The sequence below is a fragment of the Melanostigma gelatinosum genome (genome assembly GCF_949748355.1).
Source record: "Melanostigma gelatinosum genome assembly, chromosome: 13".
Taxonomy (NCBI): Eukaryota; Metazoa; Chordata; class Actinopteri; order Perciformes; family Zoarcidae; genus Melanostigma; species Melanostigma gelatinosum.
In genome coordinates this window covers 18583210-18603997 of record NC_136646.1, presented here as the reverse complement: position 1 = coordinate 18603997, position 20788 = coordinate 18583210, and the positions used below count along the sequence as shown (strand labels likewise).

General features: G+C 45.3%; 1 protein-coding gene across 3 annotated transcripts in view; it reads right to left on the bottom strand.

Annotated features, from left to right (window-relative positions):
* Positions 1 to 20788, bottom strand: part of septin9a (septin 9a) — an 80932-nt gene that overhangs the window by 49183 nt on the left and 10961 nt on the right. Inside the window, exons 1-2 of one of the 3 annotated variants that reach the window (XM_079282005.1) lie at positions 19099 to 19188; positions 3296 to 4060 (exon numbers count right to left, since the gene is read on the bottom strand). In XM_079282005.1, coding sequence (XP_079138131.1) covers positions 3296 to 4060; positions 19099 to 19120 — 787 coding nt within the window. In that variant the 5' untranslated portion in view covers positions 19121 to 19188. Of the gene's footprint in view, positions 1 to 3295; positions 4061 to 11350; positions 11633 to 19098; positions 19189 to 20788 lie in introns of those variants that run through there. The other 2 variants (XM_079282004.1, XM_079282003.1) reach the window with 2 other exon arrangements.

Below are 20788 nucleotides of genomic sequence, written 5' to 3'. Positions count from 1 at the left end.
AACCCAAGTCTATGTGCTGTTGTGCTTTTTTTTTTTAAACAAAATCATTATATAAAATAAATAATATTAAAATAGTTGCTTACTATTTTAGATTATGTCACACATGCGCACAAGACATAATGCTACGCTCAAATAATAAGGGTGGATAAAAGTGTTATCTGCACTCACAACACATGACTCCACAGCCCAACAACAGGACTGTGTTTAAGTGAACTAAATAGAGCACATTGCGTCAAGGTGCCTTGCTCAACTTCCCCATTATGCTTCCCTGGATCAACTCACCTCTTCATATAGCCCGGCAGTTAAGTTAAAATTCAACAGGTGTATATTAGCAAGTATCTTCTAAAAACGAGCTTAACACCATTCTTTTTGGACCAGTAAAACAGTGGGGAATTACTTCCCGAGATCACACAGTGGTCAGTGTCGGTGCTGAGAGGGCGTGGGAGGACGGCAAGGGAACAGATTATGTTGGCACCACTCACACATTCACGTGTAAGCAAGGCAATGTCTTTCTAATGCAGCCAGCCATATATGACAATGTAAACAGTAGATTTAGCACAATGCTACATGCGATGTAATGTGTAATACAGCGAGTCGAGGCATGGGACAGGAAACTAAGATGAGCAGCGTACTGAACGGATGAACGTGTGCATCTGTCTGTACACATGGGGTCACATCCTGATGAAGCGCAACAAGACGTTAAGCAGCTGCTCATGATTAGCCAACAAATCAACCGAAACACACAGAGCATGTCATCCAGCACCGTGCGTTTTACGACAGCCGCCGCATTCTGAAGCCCGTCATCTGTGCGAGGATGAATGCATACACTGAATACTTGTATACATTCAATACTTGTATGTGAGCACAGAGTCACTAACACACTAGGAGCCCAGAGGCAGGCAGATCTGAAACATCACATGAGCCCTCAAGCAACAGTCTAATTGGCCAAATGGGACACATAAAAAAAAAAAAGAAAAAAAAAAAAACACACCGCCAGCGTCCCACCGGATACTGTGCTGATACCAGCAGTAAAAGTAAACAGGGAGACAGACTGAAAACACTCTCAGGTTCCCCTTCTAAAAAATACACAATATGAAAAAAAAAAAAAAAAACCTTTCACAAAAGAAAGTGCCTGAATCCGTAGTGTGTGTACTTGTTGAGGAAATGGACAGTAAATTGTAGTTTTGGACAAGTCGTCAAAGCGGTGTGGTCTGTCAGCTTAGTTTTACTCCCAAATGACTGGAGGTTAAAGTCGGCTTCTCTAATTTAGTTTTCTTCCAGCAGACAGACTTTACAGGAAATCACACTCTCTCTTGCACAATTTTAAGTCTCTCCATTTTTCTTCCTCTCCCCTTCTGGCCACAGAACCGCCTCCCTCCCTCCCTCCCCGCCTCCTATCGGCTCATTGTTTCTTCTCAAGCAGCGCCTCCCTCTTTCCACATGCACGACCGAGCAGAAAGGTGGTAATCTGAGCCAAATGTGGCTGAAGTTGAGACTTAATCCTCTCACTTTTTCTTGCTTATTTTCCCCTTCTACCGACACAAGGCCACATTTCAGACATTTTGCATGCATATTTGCAGACTGATTCACCAATACGGGAAAGAAATAGCCTCAGCCAAAGGCAGAAATAAATGAAAGCCCTTGCCGGCTGCAAAGGAAGTGCCGTGGAAGGAGAGAGGAAGAGAGAGAAACAGACACACGGCGTAAAAACTGGAGGCTTTCTATTTTTGTGTTGAATGTTTTATGACCTCCACATTTGGAATGCATCACCTCCCAGCCGCCCACGCCTGGATACTACTGAACCAGGGCGAGCAACCCATGAGCACAGTAAACACACGCGTACAAAACAAGCAATTCGGATTGGCTAATGGTTGAGGAAGGAAACGGCACAAACAACCTGCAAGAGAAGTGGAGATCTAGAAGCTGCCGCACACAAAGCATCACAAATAAACACACACGTTTGCCAGAGTAACACAAACTCTATTACAGCCTCCTCGTGAATCAACACAATGAAAAGATAAAAAGCATGCCGCTGAAACTGCAACATAACCTATCCTCCATAATCCTTCAACCAAAAATTAAAACAAAGACTAAAAGCTGCCAGTAATTCAGATTAAAAAAAAAGAAGAAATACAGAGGTTGTCCTGAGGGTGGCGGTAAAAGAAAGGTCATGGGGTGAACTTAAATATTAGATTTCATCAATAGTGCCCTCTCTGCACTGCTTAGATTTTGGACAGATTTAGTGTTGATTTACATCATGTAAAAAAAATAAAGTATAACTTCTTATGCTACAAAAGTCAAAGCAAACAATGAACAGACAAAATAAATGAAACGCACAAAAGGCCAAAAAGTAGCTAACAAACTTGCTTTGTCACTAGCATCTTAATATTAACTGGTGAATGCACCTAGTACACATTTAACACACAAGAACTGTAAATCTCTATTTCAGCGAATCTGAATTTATCGTGATTTTAACGCAGCCCTGGGATTCTCATCATCACCCTGCCTGACCTACATTCACAGCTAGTCTAGACTCCAGACTAGTCTTGCATAGCCAGACCTGTCACCGCAGCGCTGTGTCAGCGCTAAACAAAAGGTCTGGCTCCACACGTTATCAGTCTGGGGGGGGGGAGGCTCCTGCTTGTTTCTATTTCTTTAAACCAATCACAATCTGAGCACAGGATGGAGTAGCGATGCCTCTGCAAAATAGATAGCGGAGATAACAGAAGGGGAGGAGAGTGCCGGATGAAATAGGCTGCCAATGGCAGGACTATTCATTTAGTCCATTCAAGAAAGTGTGTGACAGCGATACCACAGTAATGCGCCTCATGCAGACGTTCACATCTGGAAGCGTGCAAAGCGGCTTTTGTACAGTCCTGTCTTTACCCGTTAAGTCATTATTCATCGTAACCTGCAGCCGATTTGCAGTCTAAAAATACAAATGATGCCTATAATCAGGCTTTGTGACACCGACTTGAATTTGATTTCCCACATGGGTCCTGATGATGTCCTGTTGATGCAGGATGACAATCACCAAAACTGAGTCTGAATAATGTGACGTTAACTTCTCTTGCTTCATTCCCAGAATAGGACGAATATGCAATGACGTACAATTTCTTTTCTCTTGGTCCCGACTAAATTAACCGACCTACAGGCGTGAAATCACCCTTAATGTATGGGTGGTATGTAAACAGGCTAGAGAAGATCACTTCAACAAATATTGCTTTTCCTTGGCAGCTGTTTCACACACACAAGAGTGAGTTCATAAAACATGCTGAACTGAGCAGGTACTCACTGTCTGCTGGTCGGGCTGTGGGTGGCTCTGCGACCGGGGACTGCATCCTCTCCACCCTTGGCTCAGTCAGGGAGGGCAGGGGAGCACTAGGTGCAGGAGGCGGCTGGTGGTGGTTGTTGTTCTCCACTGCTGCACTGCTTGGCACCAAACCGTCCGGCTGCCTGAAGACGGGCATCTCCGGCCTCCTCGAGGCCCCCTCGACCGGGCTGACGCTCGGGGACGGGGGCTCTGCTCTTCTCTGAGGGGGTTCGGGGATCCTCGAGATCGGGGCCGAGGACAGCTGGGCGTCCACCCTCTTGGGAGGGGCGGGGGGCTCGTGGGACCGCGTCATGCTGATCTCTGCCCGCTTGCTTGTGGAGCTAGAGGTGGAGTTGGAGGAGCTGTCCAGCGGAGTACTCCGACTGCTCAAACTGACCTCAGGGCGCTTGAGACCAAAGCGGGCGATGCCGGCACTGGGCGAGTTGTCAATCTGCTTAGAGGAAACCTCAATGGACATCTCTGTGCGGCGGGACGAGGCCGCGTCAGGGTTACGAACCCCTGTCAACTCCATGCGCCTCATGCCGGTCTTTGGGGAGCGTGGGTTGGAGGACTCGGAGGGGGAGGATCTGGAAGAGGAGTAGTCGGAGTTGCGGGAGCTCAGGTCGTAGCTCCGCTGGCTGGATGTGGAGGAGGTGGATGAGCGGAGGGGGTTGGTGTTCCGACGAGTCAGGGGTGAAGAGTGTGCGGATGAATCCGTCTCCTCCACCTCAAACGACCGCTTCAGCGCTGGGAAAACACAGAACACAGAACATTTATTAATAATAATAATTATTATTATTATATTAATGTTCGTGGTTAGACTGGAAACTGAAGGAAAATCGAATGGAAAAATTCGACCATTCAGATGCTGGTGCTGGCTTGAGATCTGTATGATATTTCACTGTCGTCATTATTAATGCATTTTACGATTATTTTGCAAAACAAAACAAAAACACGAGGGCCTAAAGTAGTGATAGTTTGCGTGACTTTTTACTGAAGACACATGTGCAGCAACTCAAACCAGAAGCAGAACCAGATGTGCTTTGATTTTAAATCAGAAAAGGAAGAGAACGCTTAACAAAAGCCCAAAAACAATATGTTGACTTATTTGTTGTGTGGGAGCAAACAGAACATACAATGCAACTGAAGATGACAAGCAGTGTGCACCACATACGGTAGCTATGAGCACGGGGTGGCAGGTCACAGACAAGACGCAGTTACTATCGCTTTACACATTGTTGTAGCCAATAAATCGCCCAAAATAAACTCCAATTGAATAACCTTACCGGTTTTGACACGCTTCACATAGCTCGACAGCATGACGTTTGTAATTTCTAATTCACTCGGGAGAAGAATATTCCTCTAATCTAGATTTAATAATAACGTCAGGTACAAACACACACGTAGCACTGACCGAAAATAAGGTATTTTTGATCCTCGCGACTAAAGCTCATGAAACTACACGGACGTCTCCTCTTGATATGTTACGTTACGCAGACACCTCGCACACCTGTAGCCCTGCCGACTAACGAACTGACCACGCCTCGCGCGCGTGCTAATTTATTGATCGCGTAACCGCTGATCCACGTAACTTTATTTCATTCACGGGGGAACAAACCAAACGTAACTTTTGTTACGGTGTTATATCAACATGCACCGTGTCTTTGAGACAGTGTATTTGTGTGGTTGATATTTAAACTACTTTATAACAAATACATGAATATATGAGGCCAGAAATGCACTGTTTTAATAGGGGGACTTCTGTTTTGTTATGCAATGGTGTATAACAAAAAAGAAGAAGCATGTTCTGTTTTCGCCTTTGTGTGTTATTAGTTCACAGTAACATTAAATGTCATGTTTGATATGCTGCATGCTTTGAAAAACAAAACAAATACATTTAAAACTGCATTCTTAAATAATTTTTAAGTGGTAGCACCAACACATTTCTTTGTGTATCTGACAAATCACACCAAACATTTTATCAACTGACTAGCCCTCTCCCTCCATATGAATTTAAAGTGCCAATACTGTTGTTATGATGTTTGCTAAAAAGCTTTCTTCTCTGGCAGCAGTGAGCTCCATGTCAGATGTGAGGTTGACTCCAGGCTCACCTCAGATCCGCCCGGAGGACAGAGCAGCTACAAACCCTGGAGCAACACAGCCTCTGTCCCAGATAAACATCGAGCCTGCTTCAAGGCTGACGGGCCAAGCACCAGCATGGGAGAAGACCCTCCTCCTGGAACTTACTGCTTCCACATCCTTTGTATGTTTTATCAGGTTTCTGTGTGTGATATCAGAGGGTCTGCTGAGAAGCAGGCAGCTGCTGGCTGGAAACATCCACTGGGTGCAAATTTGAAACACTGGCTTCAACAGCAGACTGAGTAATCAATAACATGTATTGCACTTTGGCCTTTTGTATAGGCCCTGGTGTAATGTGTCCTCAAATGTCTTTAGTTGATTTGCCTCAGTATGTCCTCTCGAATACAGAATACCGTCAAAATAAATTCCTGTGTGTTAACTGTATGTGGCAATTTTGGCACTTCTTTATTACACCACTGACAGGGGAAAAAATAGAAAGAGAGGCGACGACAAAATAAATGTGTTACTTCGATTCAAACTCTCATTGTATGGTTTGCTTCTCCACCATCACAGATAGTTTCAGCTCTTTGTGTTGCTCAAATGAAATGATGTAACTTTATTTGAGAAAACTGGCTTTAAAATTTCCCCAGAAGACAGACTTGTCCTTGTTTTTGTGCAATGTTCTTCTTTAAGAAGAAGAAAAAAAGACAGTCACAATGCAATTACATGTAAACTTCACTGGATGCCGTGGTAAAGGCCTTCGACATGGATAAGAATGTGTTGCCAATAAAGACAGGAAATGAACCACAAATGGTGCATCTAATGTACCGAAGCTATTTCTCCCTCCGGCCTTTAATGAACATTACCGCGCACTGTTCATGATGGGTGATGCTCAGCTTCTAAAGGGCAAAAGCTTGAGCAGTAAAAGACCATGTAATGTGCAAAAGCATATTCAAAGTGCCACAGACCACTTTAATTTGTGTTAGACTGTGATTGTGATATAACGACCTCTTTGCCTGGAACTGTGCAAACTGTGTGCCAGCTCTGTGGCGACAGAAGAGCCCGACACAGTGAAGCCCTCACAGACACAGTGGAGACGGTTATGTTTCCATCTCTCTCTCTGTATGTATATGTATGTGTGTTTAAACACAGCTGTAGAGTAAAGCAAACACAGCCTGGTCGACCCTGGTTAAAGCCAAACTCTTTGCCTCTGTTGACGTCATAGCGCACTGCATCATGGGATCTGTGTGTGCATGAATGAAGGTAGATGGGGAGGCCACGCATCGATATCTCTCCCTCCGTTACTTGCCTTTAAAAAAAAAAAAAATTGTTTTTGTGATTAAGGATAAAACCATTTGATGTCTCCAAGCTGCTGGATGCTGCTGCTGCTCTGAGGCGATAGCAGTGATCACAGCCATTCCAACCAAGCTGAGATAATACTAATGAGCACCAATGTGATCCAAATGTCAACATTAGTCCTCTCCCTACCTCTCTCTCTCTCTCTCTCTCTCTCTCTCTCATTCAACCTGGAATTGAAACCTCATTAATCTTGGACTCACATTCTCAGCGATATACTGTAAACTTGCTTGTGGAACTGAACTGTCAAATAAGGAAGACATTGCAGCCAAGCATAATGCTTTTCAACGGACACACATTGAAACACGATTAGACTGCCAGAAAAACAGGTGATGACACTGTTCTCCAGTGTAGCATGTACTGGATGAGCACCACACGGACATGCTCTATGCCTCTCTGAGCATGACAGATGAGCTGTCTCTTGTCTTCAGTGGTGGAGGGGAAACTGAGTATTGCCACAGTATGAGTCAGGAATTATGTCAAACTGCAAACTAAACTTACTGTACTATCACAAGCAGCATCATACAACATATAATACTCTGGCATACTCTGCAAAATCAGACCCCGTTTTGATACGATTTCATGATCGTTTTCTAGCATTAGGCTCAAAGTCATAACTTGTAACTCTGAGATTTCACTGTTCAACCTTCATCTAGCTTCACATTGCCTTAACGTGCATGTAATACAGCATAACTGAAAAACATTTAATTTCGTTACAAGCCTCGCAGTTTGTTCACTCGCCCCCACAACCATGTCAGAGCTCTATTAGTTTACTGCTAATGCAAATGCAACATGTCCCACTGCTGCTGCTTCACATTAAAAGCATTTAACTGGCAAAACACAGGATGACTTTAAATTGTGAAGCGGTTGCGGGGAAGCGTAATGAACTCGTCAGCGAGGGTACTGCTGACTGTGACAAGATTTGTGGGTAATGGAAAAAGAAGCAACACTTAAAACTGTTAGATGAAGAGCTGCACGCTCAGTAAGAAAAGTTCAGTAGTTTACCACAGTAGCCTAAAAAAAGGTCAAATTGTGCTTTGGACCACTGGAATTAGGGTATTTGGCCCTTAAATATCATCTTTTCCTTCCTGGAAATGTCTGCCACAGTTGTCAAACATACTTTTTACGTTTTTAGAATTTACTTTCCATTCCCTGCAGAAAAAACAACAGCGTTCTACTCAATGTACAAAAGAAAACCTTTCAACGCGGGCTCTTTGTTTTTAGCCGTAGCGCGGAGCCTGTTGTTCACTCTGGGGTCTTGCCTCGGGTTGGCATCAGTGCAGAGTTCACTCCGCGTGTCCAACAGTGAGAAAAGCAGCAAGGACTAGCTTTGAATCCCAACAAAGACCTGCAGTGTTCACTCCTCCTCAGAGTGACCCTTGGCGCTTCCCAGCAGCTCTGATGCTGTTGGCGTCATGGGCAGGAAACCTGTCCGAGCTGGTGAGTATAGAGCGTCCCGATAATGCTGATAAGGATGGAGACTCCTGAGGACGGCTATCATCAGCCTGTGTCAGGAGACACTTCCTCCCTCGAACACACAAGCTATGTCTGTGAGGCTCCTCGTGGCGTTTTGTCACAAGACTGACCTCACACTTTCACAGTTAATGGTCTGTTCTTTGGCATATGTATACCAAAGCTTGTTAATAGCACAGTTTCAGTGTATTACGGGTAACGGTGCACCAACTAACTTAACTGAGTTCCTAAAAAAAAATCTAAAACCACAGCTCAGTGGCAGTTCTCATTTCGAAAAGGCTTTTGCGATCCTACTATGATTCTCAGTCAAAACTGTCTCCGTCAACCATAAAAGATTATTGTACGAAAACAAAGTGGGTCCTCTAATTTAGAAGAGATTGTTAAGATGTTCCTGTATATGATTCAGGAGCAATTAGTGAAAGCGGCAACCTGGAATGACGAGTTTCTTTTGAATGTTTCAGGGTTAAATGTTTCATGTGGCCTCTTTGTGAATGATAAATGCGCTGTGCTCAGATCCACTCCTCCACTTCTAACCCCGACATTTTCCCCAACCACAGAAATCAACTCCTGTGGAATTTCCTTTCACTGGACCAGTGAAAGCCCTGAACATGCAGCGTCGAGAGACAGAGAGGAAGGCAGGGAAAGGAATGAAAGTTTAGAGACTGGCAGCAGTGGCAGTGTTTGGGTTCCATTGCTAGAAGTTGAGATATCTGGTTCATATCGGTTTGATGGGATATTTAACCTATAGCTGAACGTTGCACTGTGATTAACCTGAGAGGGAAACACAAGAGGCTGTTTGCAAGACAACAGGCCTCTTTCAAGGAGCTGTAAAAATGACGCCGTATGAATGTGTGTGTGTGTTCATTCTGCTGAGCGGAAGACCCAGTGGCCCGGTCGATGATCTGAGTCAGTCTGCGAGGTCATCAGCCTCATGGGCAACAAAATCCTGCCCTCTGTCTCTTTCAGCCTCTCACTGGCGTCATCAGCTAAGGGCACGATAGACTGAATCACAATCAGACAGCAAATAGACACACTGTTACACGACTCAACGTCCTGCTTTCCTTCACAAGTCAACTGAATAGTTTACAGTAGCACTGGCTTGCACAAGTGTCACATTTGTTTTGCTTTTTCGAGAGCTCTAATAATAGCAAGCACGTGATGTGAATGTATTGCATGCACAACTTTTCACTCGTCAAAATGTAAGAAGACGACTGCGAGCAGTGAGGCTAGTCAGCATGTTGACAGTGTGCAAGATTCAAGAGCAAATATTCCCACCATGCACTTATATGTTAAATTAAGAGTGCACAAAGAATTCAGCCATAGAAAATGACTCAAAAATAAAGAGGCTTTCAGTCATATACTATGTTATTTGACACCTTAACAAAGTAAAAACTGGAAAATCCTGCATCTGTAACCTAACTTAAATGTTATCCAGGCAATGTATTCGCTTAACAGCGGCAACCGTGGCCACATGAAGGTAAAACAAAGTGGAGAGACTGACTCCGTATTGTCCATTATACAACAGTATCTATCAGAAGTTAGCTTACAGTAGCCACCATAAGCTACTTGTCATACCAGACCAAGTAAGGCAGTGGCAGCAACCTCCCTGTTTCTCCCTTCAATAGTTGCATAGCCTCGCCTTAAAATTAGAAAGCTAGTTGACCAAAAGTACAAACAAAGTCTTTTTAGAGGATGACTCTGAGTTACAGTTACTTGATTATGATGTGGATTCAGTGAAAAGGCCAGTGCGGCATCATAACAGTAACCATTTTGATATGAGTGAATATATTCATCACAATGCTTTTTGCAGATGGTCTCATAGGAGCAAAGTTGAGTCAAGGAGCCATCTTTTCTAGCTTTAGTGTCTAATCTCATGAAAGCAGAGTTTTTGATTTTAGAATGTGTTAGAATAAAAAAGAGCCCATGACGAAACTACTATTTTACTGTAAGGCGAGGACTTTACTTGCTGACGCTGATGCCTTATCAACTTGCTGAGGACTCGCGCTCCGCTGCATCTGTCCCATGCCGTCCTCACCGAGCCACACAGGGCCATATATCATGGTGCATGGTGGTGACACAAAGGTATTACCACCCACTCAGCCCAACCACGGGCAACACACACCATTGACAATCACAACAGTGAGCCATTATGTTGGTGTTACACATGAGCGGGGGGGGCTGTCTAAAAGCATGACTTGCAGCCACATGGATGAAGCCCACTTTCTCGCTCCTGATGCGCCTCTTTTCTGAACGCCACTTATCTTTCTGCTCTGTTGCACTGTGTAAGCCGGCGGTTTAAAGACCTAAAGGGAGGAAGAGAGATTCACAATACATACCACAAGCACCCTGGTGTTGACAGAGGAGCAGCTCCGGACAAGTGCGGATGCGTTCCTAATGGCTATGTGTTTGTGAGAGACAGGAGACAGATAGTCAGATAGACAGACAAGTTGAAGGGGGGGGTTCGGCCTGTCAAACAACCCCCACCCACCCTACTCGCATCCAACAGCAGCCCAGGCCAAGGGGAGAGGGGCTGAGGATGGACGAGCTGCTGAGAGAGGAAAGAGGAAGCACAGCCGTTGGACGAAGAAGTGAAGGAGGAGGACGAGTGGGAGGAGAGGGATGACAGCGGGAATCTGTGGGCCAGGGGCTGAGAGATGAAAAGGAAGAGGAGAAGAGGGAAGAGGGGGGGGGGGGGGGGTGCCAGGTGTTCCCCTCGCAGCCGTATGGTCAGTTGCCGTCTCCTGGGAGCTCAGCGTATGGCCTCCCTCGCATGCTCTTTAAGAGAGGCTAAATCAGTCGCACGCCTTTTTCCTGAATGCACCGTTTCTCGCTTTGACACATCTCAGATACACACACCACACCCACAACAAATGCATCACACCAGTGAAGGAGACATATAAAACAACACTTTTAGCACGATTTCCCTTTCAACAACACCACAGCTCACCGCTAGAAGTCAACGAGACCTTCACGCTCGCTGTTTTTTTCCAGATCCGCTCGGTGCCAATCACACATGTGGAAACCATCTATGGTGTCCTCATGGCAGGGTTAAAGAGTGCCTCGCTCCACGGAGGGACAAGAAGAAGAAAAGTGGCGGAGCAGCAGAGCTCAAGACAGACAGAGACTAACCTTCAAAGTCTGATATGATCCCTTCCAAGTGAGCGTTGACAGTGGAATCAGACATTTTGGGGAGCAAGTGAGTATGTGCGGGTCTGTATAATGCGAGAGAGAGGGAGCAGGGTTCCCTTTCCCCAGCAAGGAAAAGTCTTCTTGAGGCGCAGTCCTGCTTTTAAACAAATCCCAAATTAGGAGCTCATGAAAGAGAGAGAGGAGGGGAGGGGGAAAAAACAAAGTTGAGCAGCTCACTGATCCAAAGCCTCTCTCTATCTCTCCTCTCTTTCTTAAAGCAGCAACTTATTTTTCTCTTCTTCTCCTTCTCAACTTCCAGAGCTTGGAATGAGCGAGCGATGACAACCCCCCACCCTCCCTCTCTCTCTCTCTCTCTCTCTCTCTCTGTCTCTCTCTCTAGCTCTCTGTCTTCCCTCCCCCCTTTTCTCCTTCCCTCCATACCTCCCTCCCCTTCTGCAGCCGTCCTCTCAGACTGGTTCCTTTCTGTGAAAGCTCTCATTTTTGACTGGGCCGGTCAAAGTATAAACATTCAATCGCACTTCCTGGCTCGATCACATGACTAACACACTCGGGGCAACTGATGAAACACATGGATAACTGAGTTACTCTGTCCATTATGCCAACATTTACAGGATGTAAATGTTGGCACATAAGCACATAAATCAGCACACTTACGTAAAGTCACATCGAAAAAAGTCTCCATCCAAACATATCTTTACGTGGATGGAGTGAAAAGTTACAGTAGATAGATAAATAAATCCAGAGTAGAGACAGAATCATACTGTGGACTAATATGGTCAGGACAAGATCGCCTGACATGCTCAGTCGCTCTGGAGGCAGACATCAATAAATAAGTAGCCTAATGACTTAATGACCATGTGAATGAGGCTCTGTGTGTGTGTGTGTGTGTGTGTGTGTGTGTGTGTGTGTGTGTGTGTGTGTGTGTGTGTGTGTGTGTGTGTGTGTGTGTGTGTGTGTGTGTGTCTGCTGTCTCACAGTAACCGTTGGTGTAAAGTCACTTCTATTCTCCCCCTCTATGAAAGCTGGAGTTACCCAGCCGTCCGACAGACAGTGAGAAGTCGCCCTGAGGCAACGAAAGCTTATTCAACCTTTACAAGTCAATAAACCAATGCTGCTGGCCTCTTCGCCAAAAATAACCAGCTAGCAGTGAGCAGACAGTAAGAACTAACAGTAGTAGTAGCAGTCGTGGTGCGTGTGTGTATCTGTGTGTGTGTGTGTGTGTGTGTGTGTGTGTGTGTGTGTGTGTGTGTGTGTGTGTGTGTGTGTGTGTTGTAGGAGACTCTGTACTCACTCTCAAACACTGCTTCCACAATGAATGGAGCTCTGAGAGCAACAACTCGGCGAGAAATGAGAAGGTACGTGAAATGACAAATGCATTTGGAGAGAGATGAGAAAGTAGAGAGATAATGGAAAATAATTTGGATTTGAGCTGGAATAAATCTTTCCGGCTGTAAAGCGACAGCAACAAAAAACGTAGTTGTTGTCCCATGTGTGATTTATCATAAAGCGTTAAGGACTTAAATCTTGCATGTCCGGCAAGCTTACTGCCAATTTGTTGCTTACATTGGAAAAGAGGTTTGCATTTTCTGTTGGTTTAGGCATGTTTACCAATCATAAACACAGATGTGCACACACACTAACGCACATATTTAAAAACAAATATGAGGCTTTACTGTACCAAAACCTGCAATCTGATCTTAATCTTACACCGTATTTGCCCGCAGTTGAACCATGCAAAGCATGTAACCCACAATATATGAGAAAACTCTCTAATCGTCACAAAACATTTCTGGCAAACATGAAAACTGGACCTGTGCCTGGAATTTTTAAAAGCCAGGACAGGTTAGAAACTGTTCATGTAGCTGGCTGGGACACTTATGGTGGGTAGTCTTACTTGGTTCATCCAGATGTGATCATCTAGTATTTGAGCATACTTCTTTCCTTGAGGTATGAACCCCACAATAACTGCATCACCTTCTCCAGCAGGGGTCAGTGTTACTCCTATAAATAAAGCCTGTCGCTATGGCCAACAGTGTCAGTGGGAGCAGTGTCACCAGCGTACAGTAATGTGATCTGGAAATGGATAAAGATAAAGACATGGAGAGAATCCTGCACCAGACACACCCTCCACCCACACAGTGAGTCCTGCCCAACACACGTGTGTCAGATTCCTCCACGCCCTGGCACACACTCACATTCAGACTAAAACTCAAGATGCATGTGCACACACAGACGACAGATTTGTAAACATGCACGCACACTTCAGTGCGCAACACATGCATGGAATCTGCCCTTTAGTTACTAAAACACACATACACATAGAAGAAAAGCACACTTCCTTCTGCTGCATATCCTTGCAAACCCCAACAAGCCCAGACCGCGTTAATTCAATCTGCTGTAACTGTCACACAGTGTTGTTCGCCCTGATCTGTAAGAACTCCACTCACATCACAGCAGTATCGCAGTGACGCGGTGTGCAATGCACTGCTCTGAAAACAGTTTGAATCTGCCATTAACAGAACATAAGCCCCGGACGCGGTATGTAATGGCCTAAATGTTTGCAATGCCGTGAAAGGTCATCTACATGGTCATGCATGTCTTTAGCTTCTTGTGGTGTGAATTCCACCACACCGTCTCCTCTTTCTAGGGAATCCGATAGCTGCGCCATGATTATCTTCCTTATGACTAAAGGGTTTACTTCTACAAAACAAAATTCTTCTTTGTCACCAGTGAGGATGAACTGTGATATATAGAAGTAATGCAGTAGGCCAGAGAACAGGAAACATACATATCAGATAGAAATGCTATCTGTAGGATTTTCTGATTCAGATTTTAATATTACGGTAGTTTAGACAATGGTGTATATAAAAAAAAGGTGCAAATTACTAATGTCCGTAGATAAGGAATCTTTTGGGGCCTTCGGCTTCCTGTACATGAGTGTATTGTACTGTATTTGAATAGGCAGCTGCATGGTGTTACGTTACGCTGCAGGATACACATGAAGAAAGACAGAGACAGCCGCCTGCTGTTTAAAGAAACCCAGACCACCTAAAAGTGGGTCCTGTCCTCATGTGAGCTGAAAAATGAGAGGAGCAGAGTGGGAGGAGAAGAGGATAACTTCTATAAGCGGATGCCAAGCCGGCGTGGCAGTTGCTAGGGCAATGCTAGGGTTAGGGTAGGGCAACAGCGGTCGATCTGCCCACCAACAGGTCCACGCCAACAGGTCCACGCCAACAGGTCCACGCCAACAGGTCCACGCCAACAGGTCCACGCCAACAGGCCCAAAATGCCTCGGCGGCAGTCTGCACCCTCCCCTGCAGTCTGGCCTGGGCCAGTGGACGGACTTCCCGCAATTACTAGAATCTGAGATGTTGCTCCAAGAAACATCTCAATGTTGACCAAACACACACTGGACAGTGGGATGCAAGGATTCACCTGAACCGTTTTATTCCCAACTGCAGCTGCATCAAATGAGTCTTCTTACAACGTCTTGAAATACCAGATTCTGATTCACCACCAAAATCTAACCACATCTACCTCTCCAGTCAAAAGTCAGTTTTCATCACTTCATCGTTTAGAAGACTGAATTGATGTAAAAATCTTTATGCAAAACTGTTTGTTATTGTGAAAACAATAAACAATAAAGTAACATTAATACTGCTAAAGGTAGGTGTGACAGCAAATGCTCGTATGACCAGCACATGCCAGTTTTACAGTGTAAGTAATGATCTGTGAATCACTTCAGGTCATGTCAGATTGAGACAGTCATTGTTATTTTAAAACATTACCAGTATCAGCTACAGAGGAAACCCCAGCTTCCTGCAGAGCTCATCCTAAAACAGCAAAAGCTTTGTTGGCCTAGATGCAGACAACTTACCCATGAGTCAGGCTATATCAAATCAGCCATCTGGAAGAGGTAACAATCTGTGCGTGTTGAGCGTTAGTGAGTGCGCGCATTGAATCTGTGTGTTCATTTGCACATGTGTGTATACTTTGGACGCGACTGGCTAGTTACTGCAGCTCTGTTTACATGGCGACGTACATAACAAGCAGCTTTACCTGGCTCAAGACTTCAGAGGGGAGAGGGGGAGAGGAGGGAAAGATGGACTAAACAAGAAAGAGAGCAGGGGAAATGTGAGCCAGTTCCCTCCCAAGGCAGAGAGAGAACTGCCATGGCTTCATGAAGCAGCGTTAGTATGACTAATGGAATCAGCGGCCCTGGTAGTGTAAACATAACCAGAAAAGTGCTGGCTGTCAGTGCAGTGCAGTGCAGTGCAGTGCAGTACAGTGCAGTACAGTACAGTGCAGTACAGTGCAGTGCAGTACAGTGCAGTACAGTGCAGTACAGTGCAGTGCAGTACAGTACAGTGCAGTGCATTGCAGTACAGTGCAGTGCAGTACAGTGCAGTACAGTGCAGTGCATTGCAGTACAGTACAGTGCAGTGCAGTGCAGTGCAGTACAGTGCAGTGCAGTGCAGTACAGTACAGTGCAGTACAGTGCAGTACAGTACAGTGCAGTACAGTGCAGTGCAGTACAGTGCAGTACAGTATAGTACAGTGCAGTGCAGTACAGTGCAGTACAGTGCAGTACAGTGCAGTACAGTATAGTACAGTACAGTGCAGTACAGTGCAGTACAGTACAGTACAGTACAGTGCAGTGCAGTACAGTACAGTGCAGTACAGTGCAGTGCAGTACAGTGCAGTGAAGTACAGTACAGTACAGTGCAGTGCAGTACAGTGCAGTGCAGTACAGTGCAGTACAGTGCAGTACAGTATAGTACAGTACAGTGCTCTCAGCTGCAGCGAGGATCGCAGGATGTTCAAAAATGTTTAAACTTGCACAGCTGAAGTGTACACGTAAAAGTCTGCATTATTTGCTGAATTGGAAATGTAGTAAAGATACATATGGAGCAGCAGGTCAGCCAGTTCCACAACATTAGACACACACACACACACACACATATACGTAGACCCCTCGCGTGGCCCCAGAGCCCACATGGTGAAGTACCTTCTTCTAAAGCATATGCACAGCTGTAGTGACAGCAGCTGTTCTTAACCAATGTGAAACAGCAGTACCCAGCCAGGCTCTGCTAACTTTAATCAAATACAGCACCTGTTGGAAACATGGCTGCACTGCACACACCCACAAACCCACACACACACGCTGGCATACCCCCCTCAATTTGCTTTTGCTCAGTGGTTTTCTTTGCAGTGTGCCTGTGTATTTGTGTGAGTGTATCGACTGTCTGCCCGCAAGCGGCTGCCTACGTGTGTGTGTGTGTGTGTGTGTGTGTGTGTGTGTACGTTCCCTCATGCTTGTTAAATAAAGAGAGCAGCTGTCCTTTATCACAGATCTCGCTCTCATCTAATAACACTGTTTAGTACATCAACCAGCATGCATTATGGTCGCCATCCTTGTTGCTCCGGCTGTACCGCACATATTGTTCTGCTCAGTGCAACAACAAGTTAACCTTCAGTGGGTAATATTCAAAAAAACAGGTAGGCTCACCCAAAACACCACGTGTTGTCTTGTGTTAGTGTTCACAACAGAGAGAGGGAGACGTAAAAAGTATTTAAAATCAACTCTACTCAGCACCTCCACCTGGTGGGGGAAGAGTATATTTCCTATGAGTCAAGATTCAAGGGGACGGACATCTTTCACTGAACTCATTAAAGCCTCATATGGGTCAGCTGAAGCTGCTATAAGTCATGAGTCCGACCTGACTGCGGGCCGTGTGTCACACAGACTTTCATGAGACATCAGATGACCCAGCTGCAACTGGAATGAATGTGGACACGTCATCCCATTTCGTACAGTTAAGCTCCATTCTCAGTCTCTGTGTGGCGGATGGACAGTTTCCGTTGAGAGCGTCACCACTGTTGATTCATGTGGGAAGAGAACACAGGAAACAAAGGCACCCTTGCACATCGGCATCAACACCAGAGGGCGAGGAAAATTAGCAAGAAGTGAACTGAATTGATTTTTTTTTTTTGCCATGATGCTACATGTCCATATAATAAGTAGGACTCTCTTTGTTCTGTTTTTAATACAGTTTTATAACATGTGACGTGAGCCAGTAGAAGCCAATAGACCACGAGAAGATGATGCCTTTACTTTACCACAATCATTATTATTATTTATTTTAAATATGCAGACTCTGTGTATGGACTGTGTAGCAATTAACCCATCATAACTAGCCTAAAAAAAGTGTGGAAAATTGTATTTAAACTGACAAAAGTATTCGACTATGGAAATGGCATAGTTGTTCGGTGGGAGAAAGCGCATGTCAGAGATAGCGTCACAAATGTCTGTTACCACACCAAAAAGACCTGAGTTGACTTTAGCTTGTAATATATTTTTATATTTTTTGGGGTCGAAATTCAGCGTTTTAATTGGGCTCTCAACCGCTGCCGTGGTTTGGGCTCGGGTCGGGTTTGGACAGAAATGATGCAGGTTCATGTCGGGTCGGCCCTAATGTTTTGGACCCGATCACAGCACGAATTTGTGTGCACACACACCCGTAACATCATATGCAAAAGCACACAGGCAAACATACAAACACACTACAGAAACTGAAAACAGAAACATACACAAAGTATGTCCTGCTGAGGCCGTGACAGCTCCCTAGAGGAAGCACCTGGAGACAAGAGGCCACAACGAGAGAGAGACAGGAGGGAGGGTGATTCCTCCATCACACACTTGTCAATGATCTCACATCCAGATTTCACACACCGCGTAGCTGCTACAAGCTATGCTAGGTCACAAACACACACATGCTGCTGCAAGCGCTGCTTCGCCATTTCTTTTCTTTTTTTACGGCAGTGACCTTTTTAACAACACACACCAACGCTCGTAAAAATACCATCAAGAAGCAGACAGCATTGCCTCACTAATGACTTTAGCACAATCTACAACACACACAGACACAAACTCGTATCACTTCAATGTGCATTTTGTTTACAGGGTCCAACAGGGAGAACAACATCAGAGGGGCAGTTTGGAAAAAGTAAGGATTTATATTTCAGCTTGCCAGTAAACTGAAGCAGGGCTTTCTCTCTCCTGTTGAAGGAGGGACTGACTGATGGCCGACTCGGGATCAGAGCCACAAGGGACAAGAGTAGTACTGTTCAAACAGAGCTCTTTCCTGTTTTCACACCAAAGAAGAATGGGAGAATACAGATGGAGAAAAAAGAGAGAGGGAGAAAAATGACTAAGAAATAAGTGCTGTTTCTGTGTCACTTCACCACGAATCAGCCCTTCAGGACATTATTTTCCCCCGGAATAAATGTCTTGCGATCGTTTAAATGAAAATATGTAAAGACAGGCAGACGGAGACGGGAATGGAAAAGAGGTTGGCAACTGAGCGACAACCTGTAAAGACAACAACATTTAACTGGAAACAATGGGACAGAGGGGGGTGGAGATGGTGGGCACAAACAGAGACAGAAAAGCCTGCAAACATAACAGGCACGGGACAGATAAAGACAGATCCGCCAAGCTGCTGCACAAATCCTGCAGAGCTCCAGCTCCAAAAAAAACCCCAAAGAAAACATGCAGTCAGCAAACAGGACAGAATGAGAGAGTGGAAAATACCATGAGGGGGAAATAGAGGCAGGCTCTTACAGAATAGACACCCGATCACAGTGAAAACGCTGATTGAAGAACCCCAAACTACACTTTGCGCTCCACTCAGAATACAAGCATATGGGCTGAGAGTTTATCTTACCTGAGAATTTGTCCCCCTCCATAACCAGATCACTCCCACCACAGCCACATGTAGTGTCTGCTCTGTGACTCCACACTCTTTCTCCCTCCCTCTCTCTCTCTCCCTCTCTCTCTCTCTCTTTCTTTCTTTTTTTGGACTTCCCTTTCTCTGCTCCCTCCCTCCCTCTGTTCCTCTTCCTCCTCTCCTTACTCTCTCTTTCCTTTCGGGCTCTCTGTTCTCCCTCCCTCTCCCCAGTTTGATTCCTTCAGTGTGTCTTGCTAATGAATTCAGAATTACGACATCGCCATGTGCTTATCATATGTTGCATTCGCAGCTCCCTCTCTCCCTCTCTCCCTCTCTTTCTCTCTCTCTCTCTCTCTCTTACCCGCTCTTTCCTCTGATGAGACCAAAAGACTGAAGCAGCATTGTATCTTGGAAATAGAAACCATCAGCGCCGCCATGTGACATGGACAGGCTCCTTACAGACTATAATAACCTGCTGGACTTGCAAACTCTTCCGCCTGCGTACTTATAATGTTCCTTGTGTGTGTGTGTGTGTGTGTGTGTGTGAGGCCTTGATTCATTTGATACAAACAGCAAACTGGTCGAGCTGGAGTGAAAGACGTTCCCCGTACTACGTCTAGACTTCCTCATGAATTGGGCCCAGCTCTGGCTTTGTAAACGTGTGGAAGGAGCCTGTTGAAACAACACTGACGTGCAAAAACAATACAAGGTGGAAGCGGGGGGGGGGGGGGGGGGGGGGACTCTATCAAGACACACGTCCTTAAAACGTTTTTAAGACTTAAGAGGAGAGGCGGTGTGGGGGGGAAATGACAGCAAGAGAGAATATCTGAGACAGAGAAAGGGAGAAAGAGTGACTCGTTAATAAGATTGGAGAAGCCCCAGCCCTCGCTCTGAGATGTTGCTCAGACCCACGTCTGCGTTCAGGAAACTCAGATGACCTCTGACCTTTGGCACGTCCCTCACACTGCGCCGGGGGTCAGAGGCCACAGGGCGAGCGTCTGAGCTCTGATAGAGAGATCAAACACACTCAGACATGTCCGTCTGACGTCTTGTGCAACGCCACACCACTCCACTGCCTTTGTGTATTGCATGTTGATCTGCGTGTGCATTCATGTTAGCGTTTAGTGCACGTGTGCGTGCTTGTTGTTCTTTTATTCGTCCGTCTCTCGTCGTGTGTTCATTCATTCTTTCATTAAAGCCAGCTGCCTGTAGTTTTGGTGCACACTGGGTGATGACATAAGGAAAATGTGCACACTGGCGGTCCCAAATGGCCAAAACATGTAACTCGGCTTGCCTGCAAGTTGCCAGAAGTACAGAGCACACAGTTCACAAACCCGTCAGGAGGTGTGTGGAAAGATCAGCTCCCATATAATAAAGCACTCATCAGGCACTCAGTCCTGAAGATTTAGTTTCCAACTCAAACAGTCTGTGATGCTTCACCCCAAATCATACGGAGATGAGAGAAGCTGTTCTGGGTGGAGCACTCGTCAGCTTACTTTACACATTCAATTCATAATTTTGCTGCCAATTTGCCAAATAATGTGACGCTGTCAGGTCTCAATAAAGGCAGAAGGGAGGTTCTTGTTTCAGATCTAAGATAATAAGGTGAAAACGTTTTTTTTAAGGATAGCTTGCTGGGTCCTTATTAAATGTGACAATGGTAATAATGTTTATATAATTGAATCAC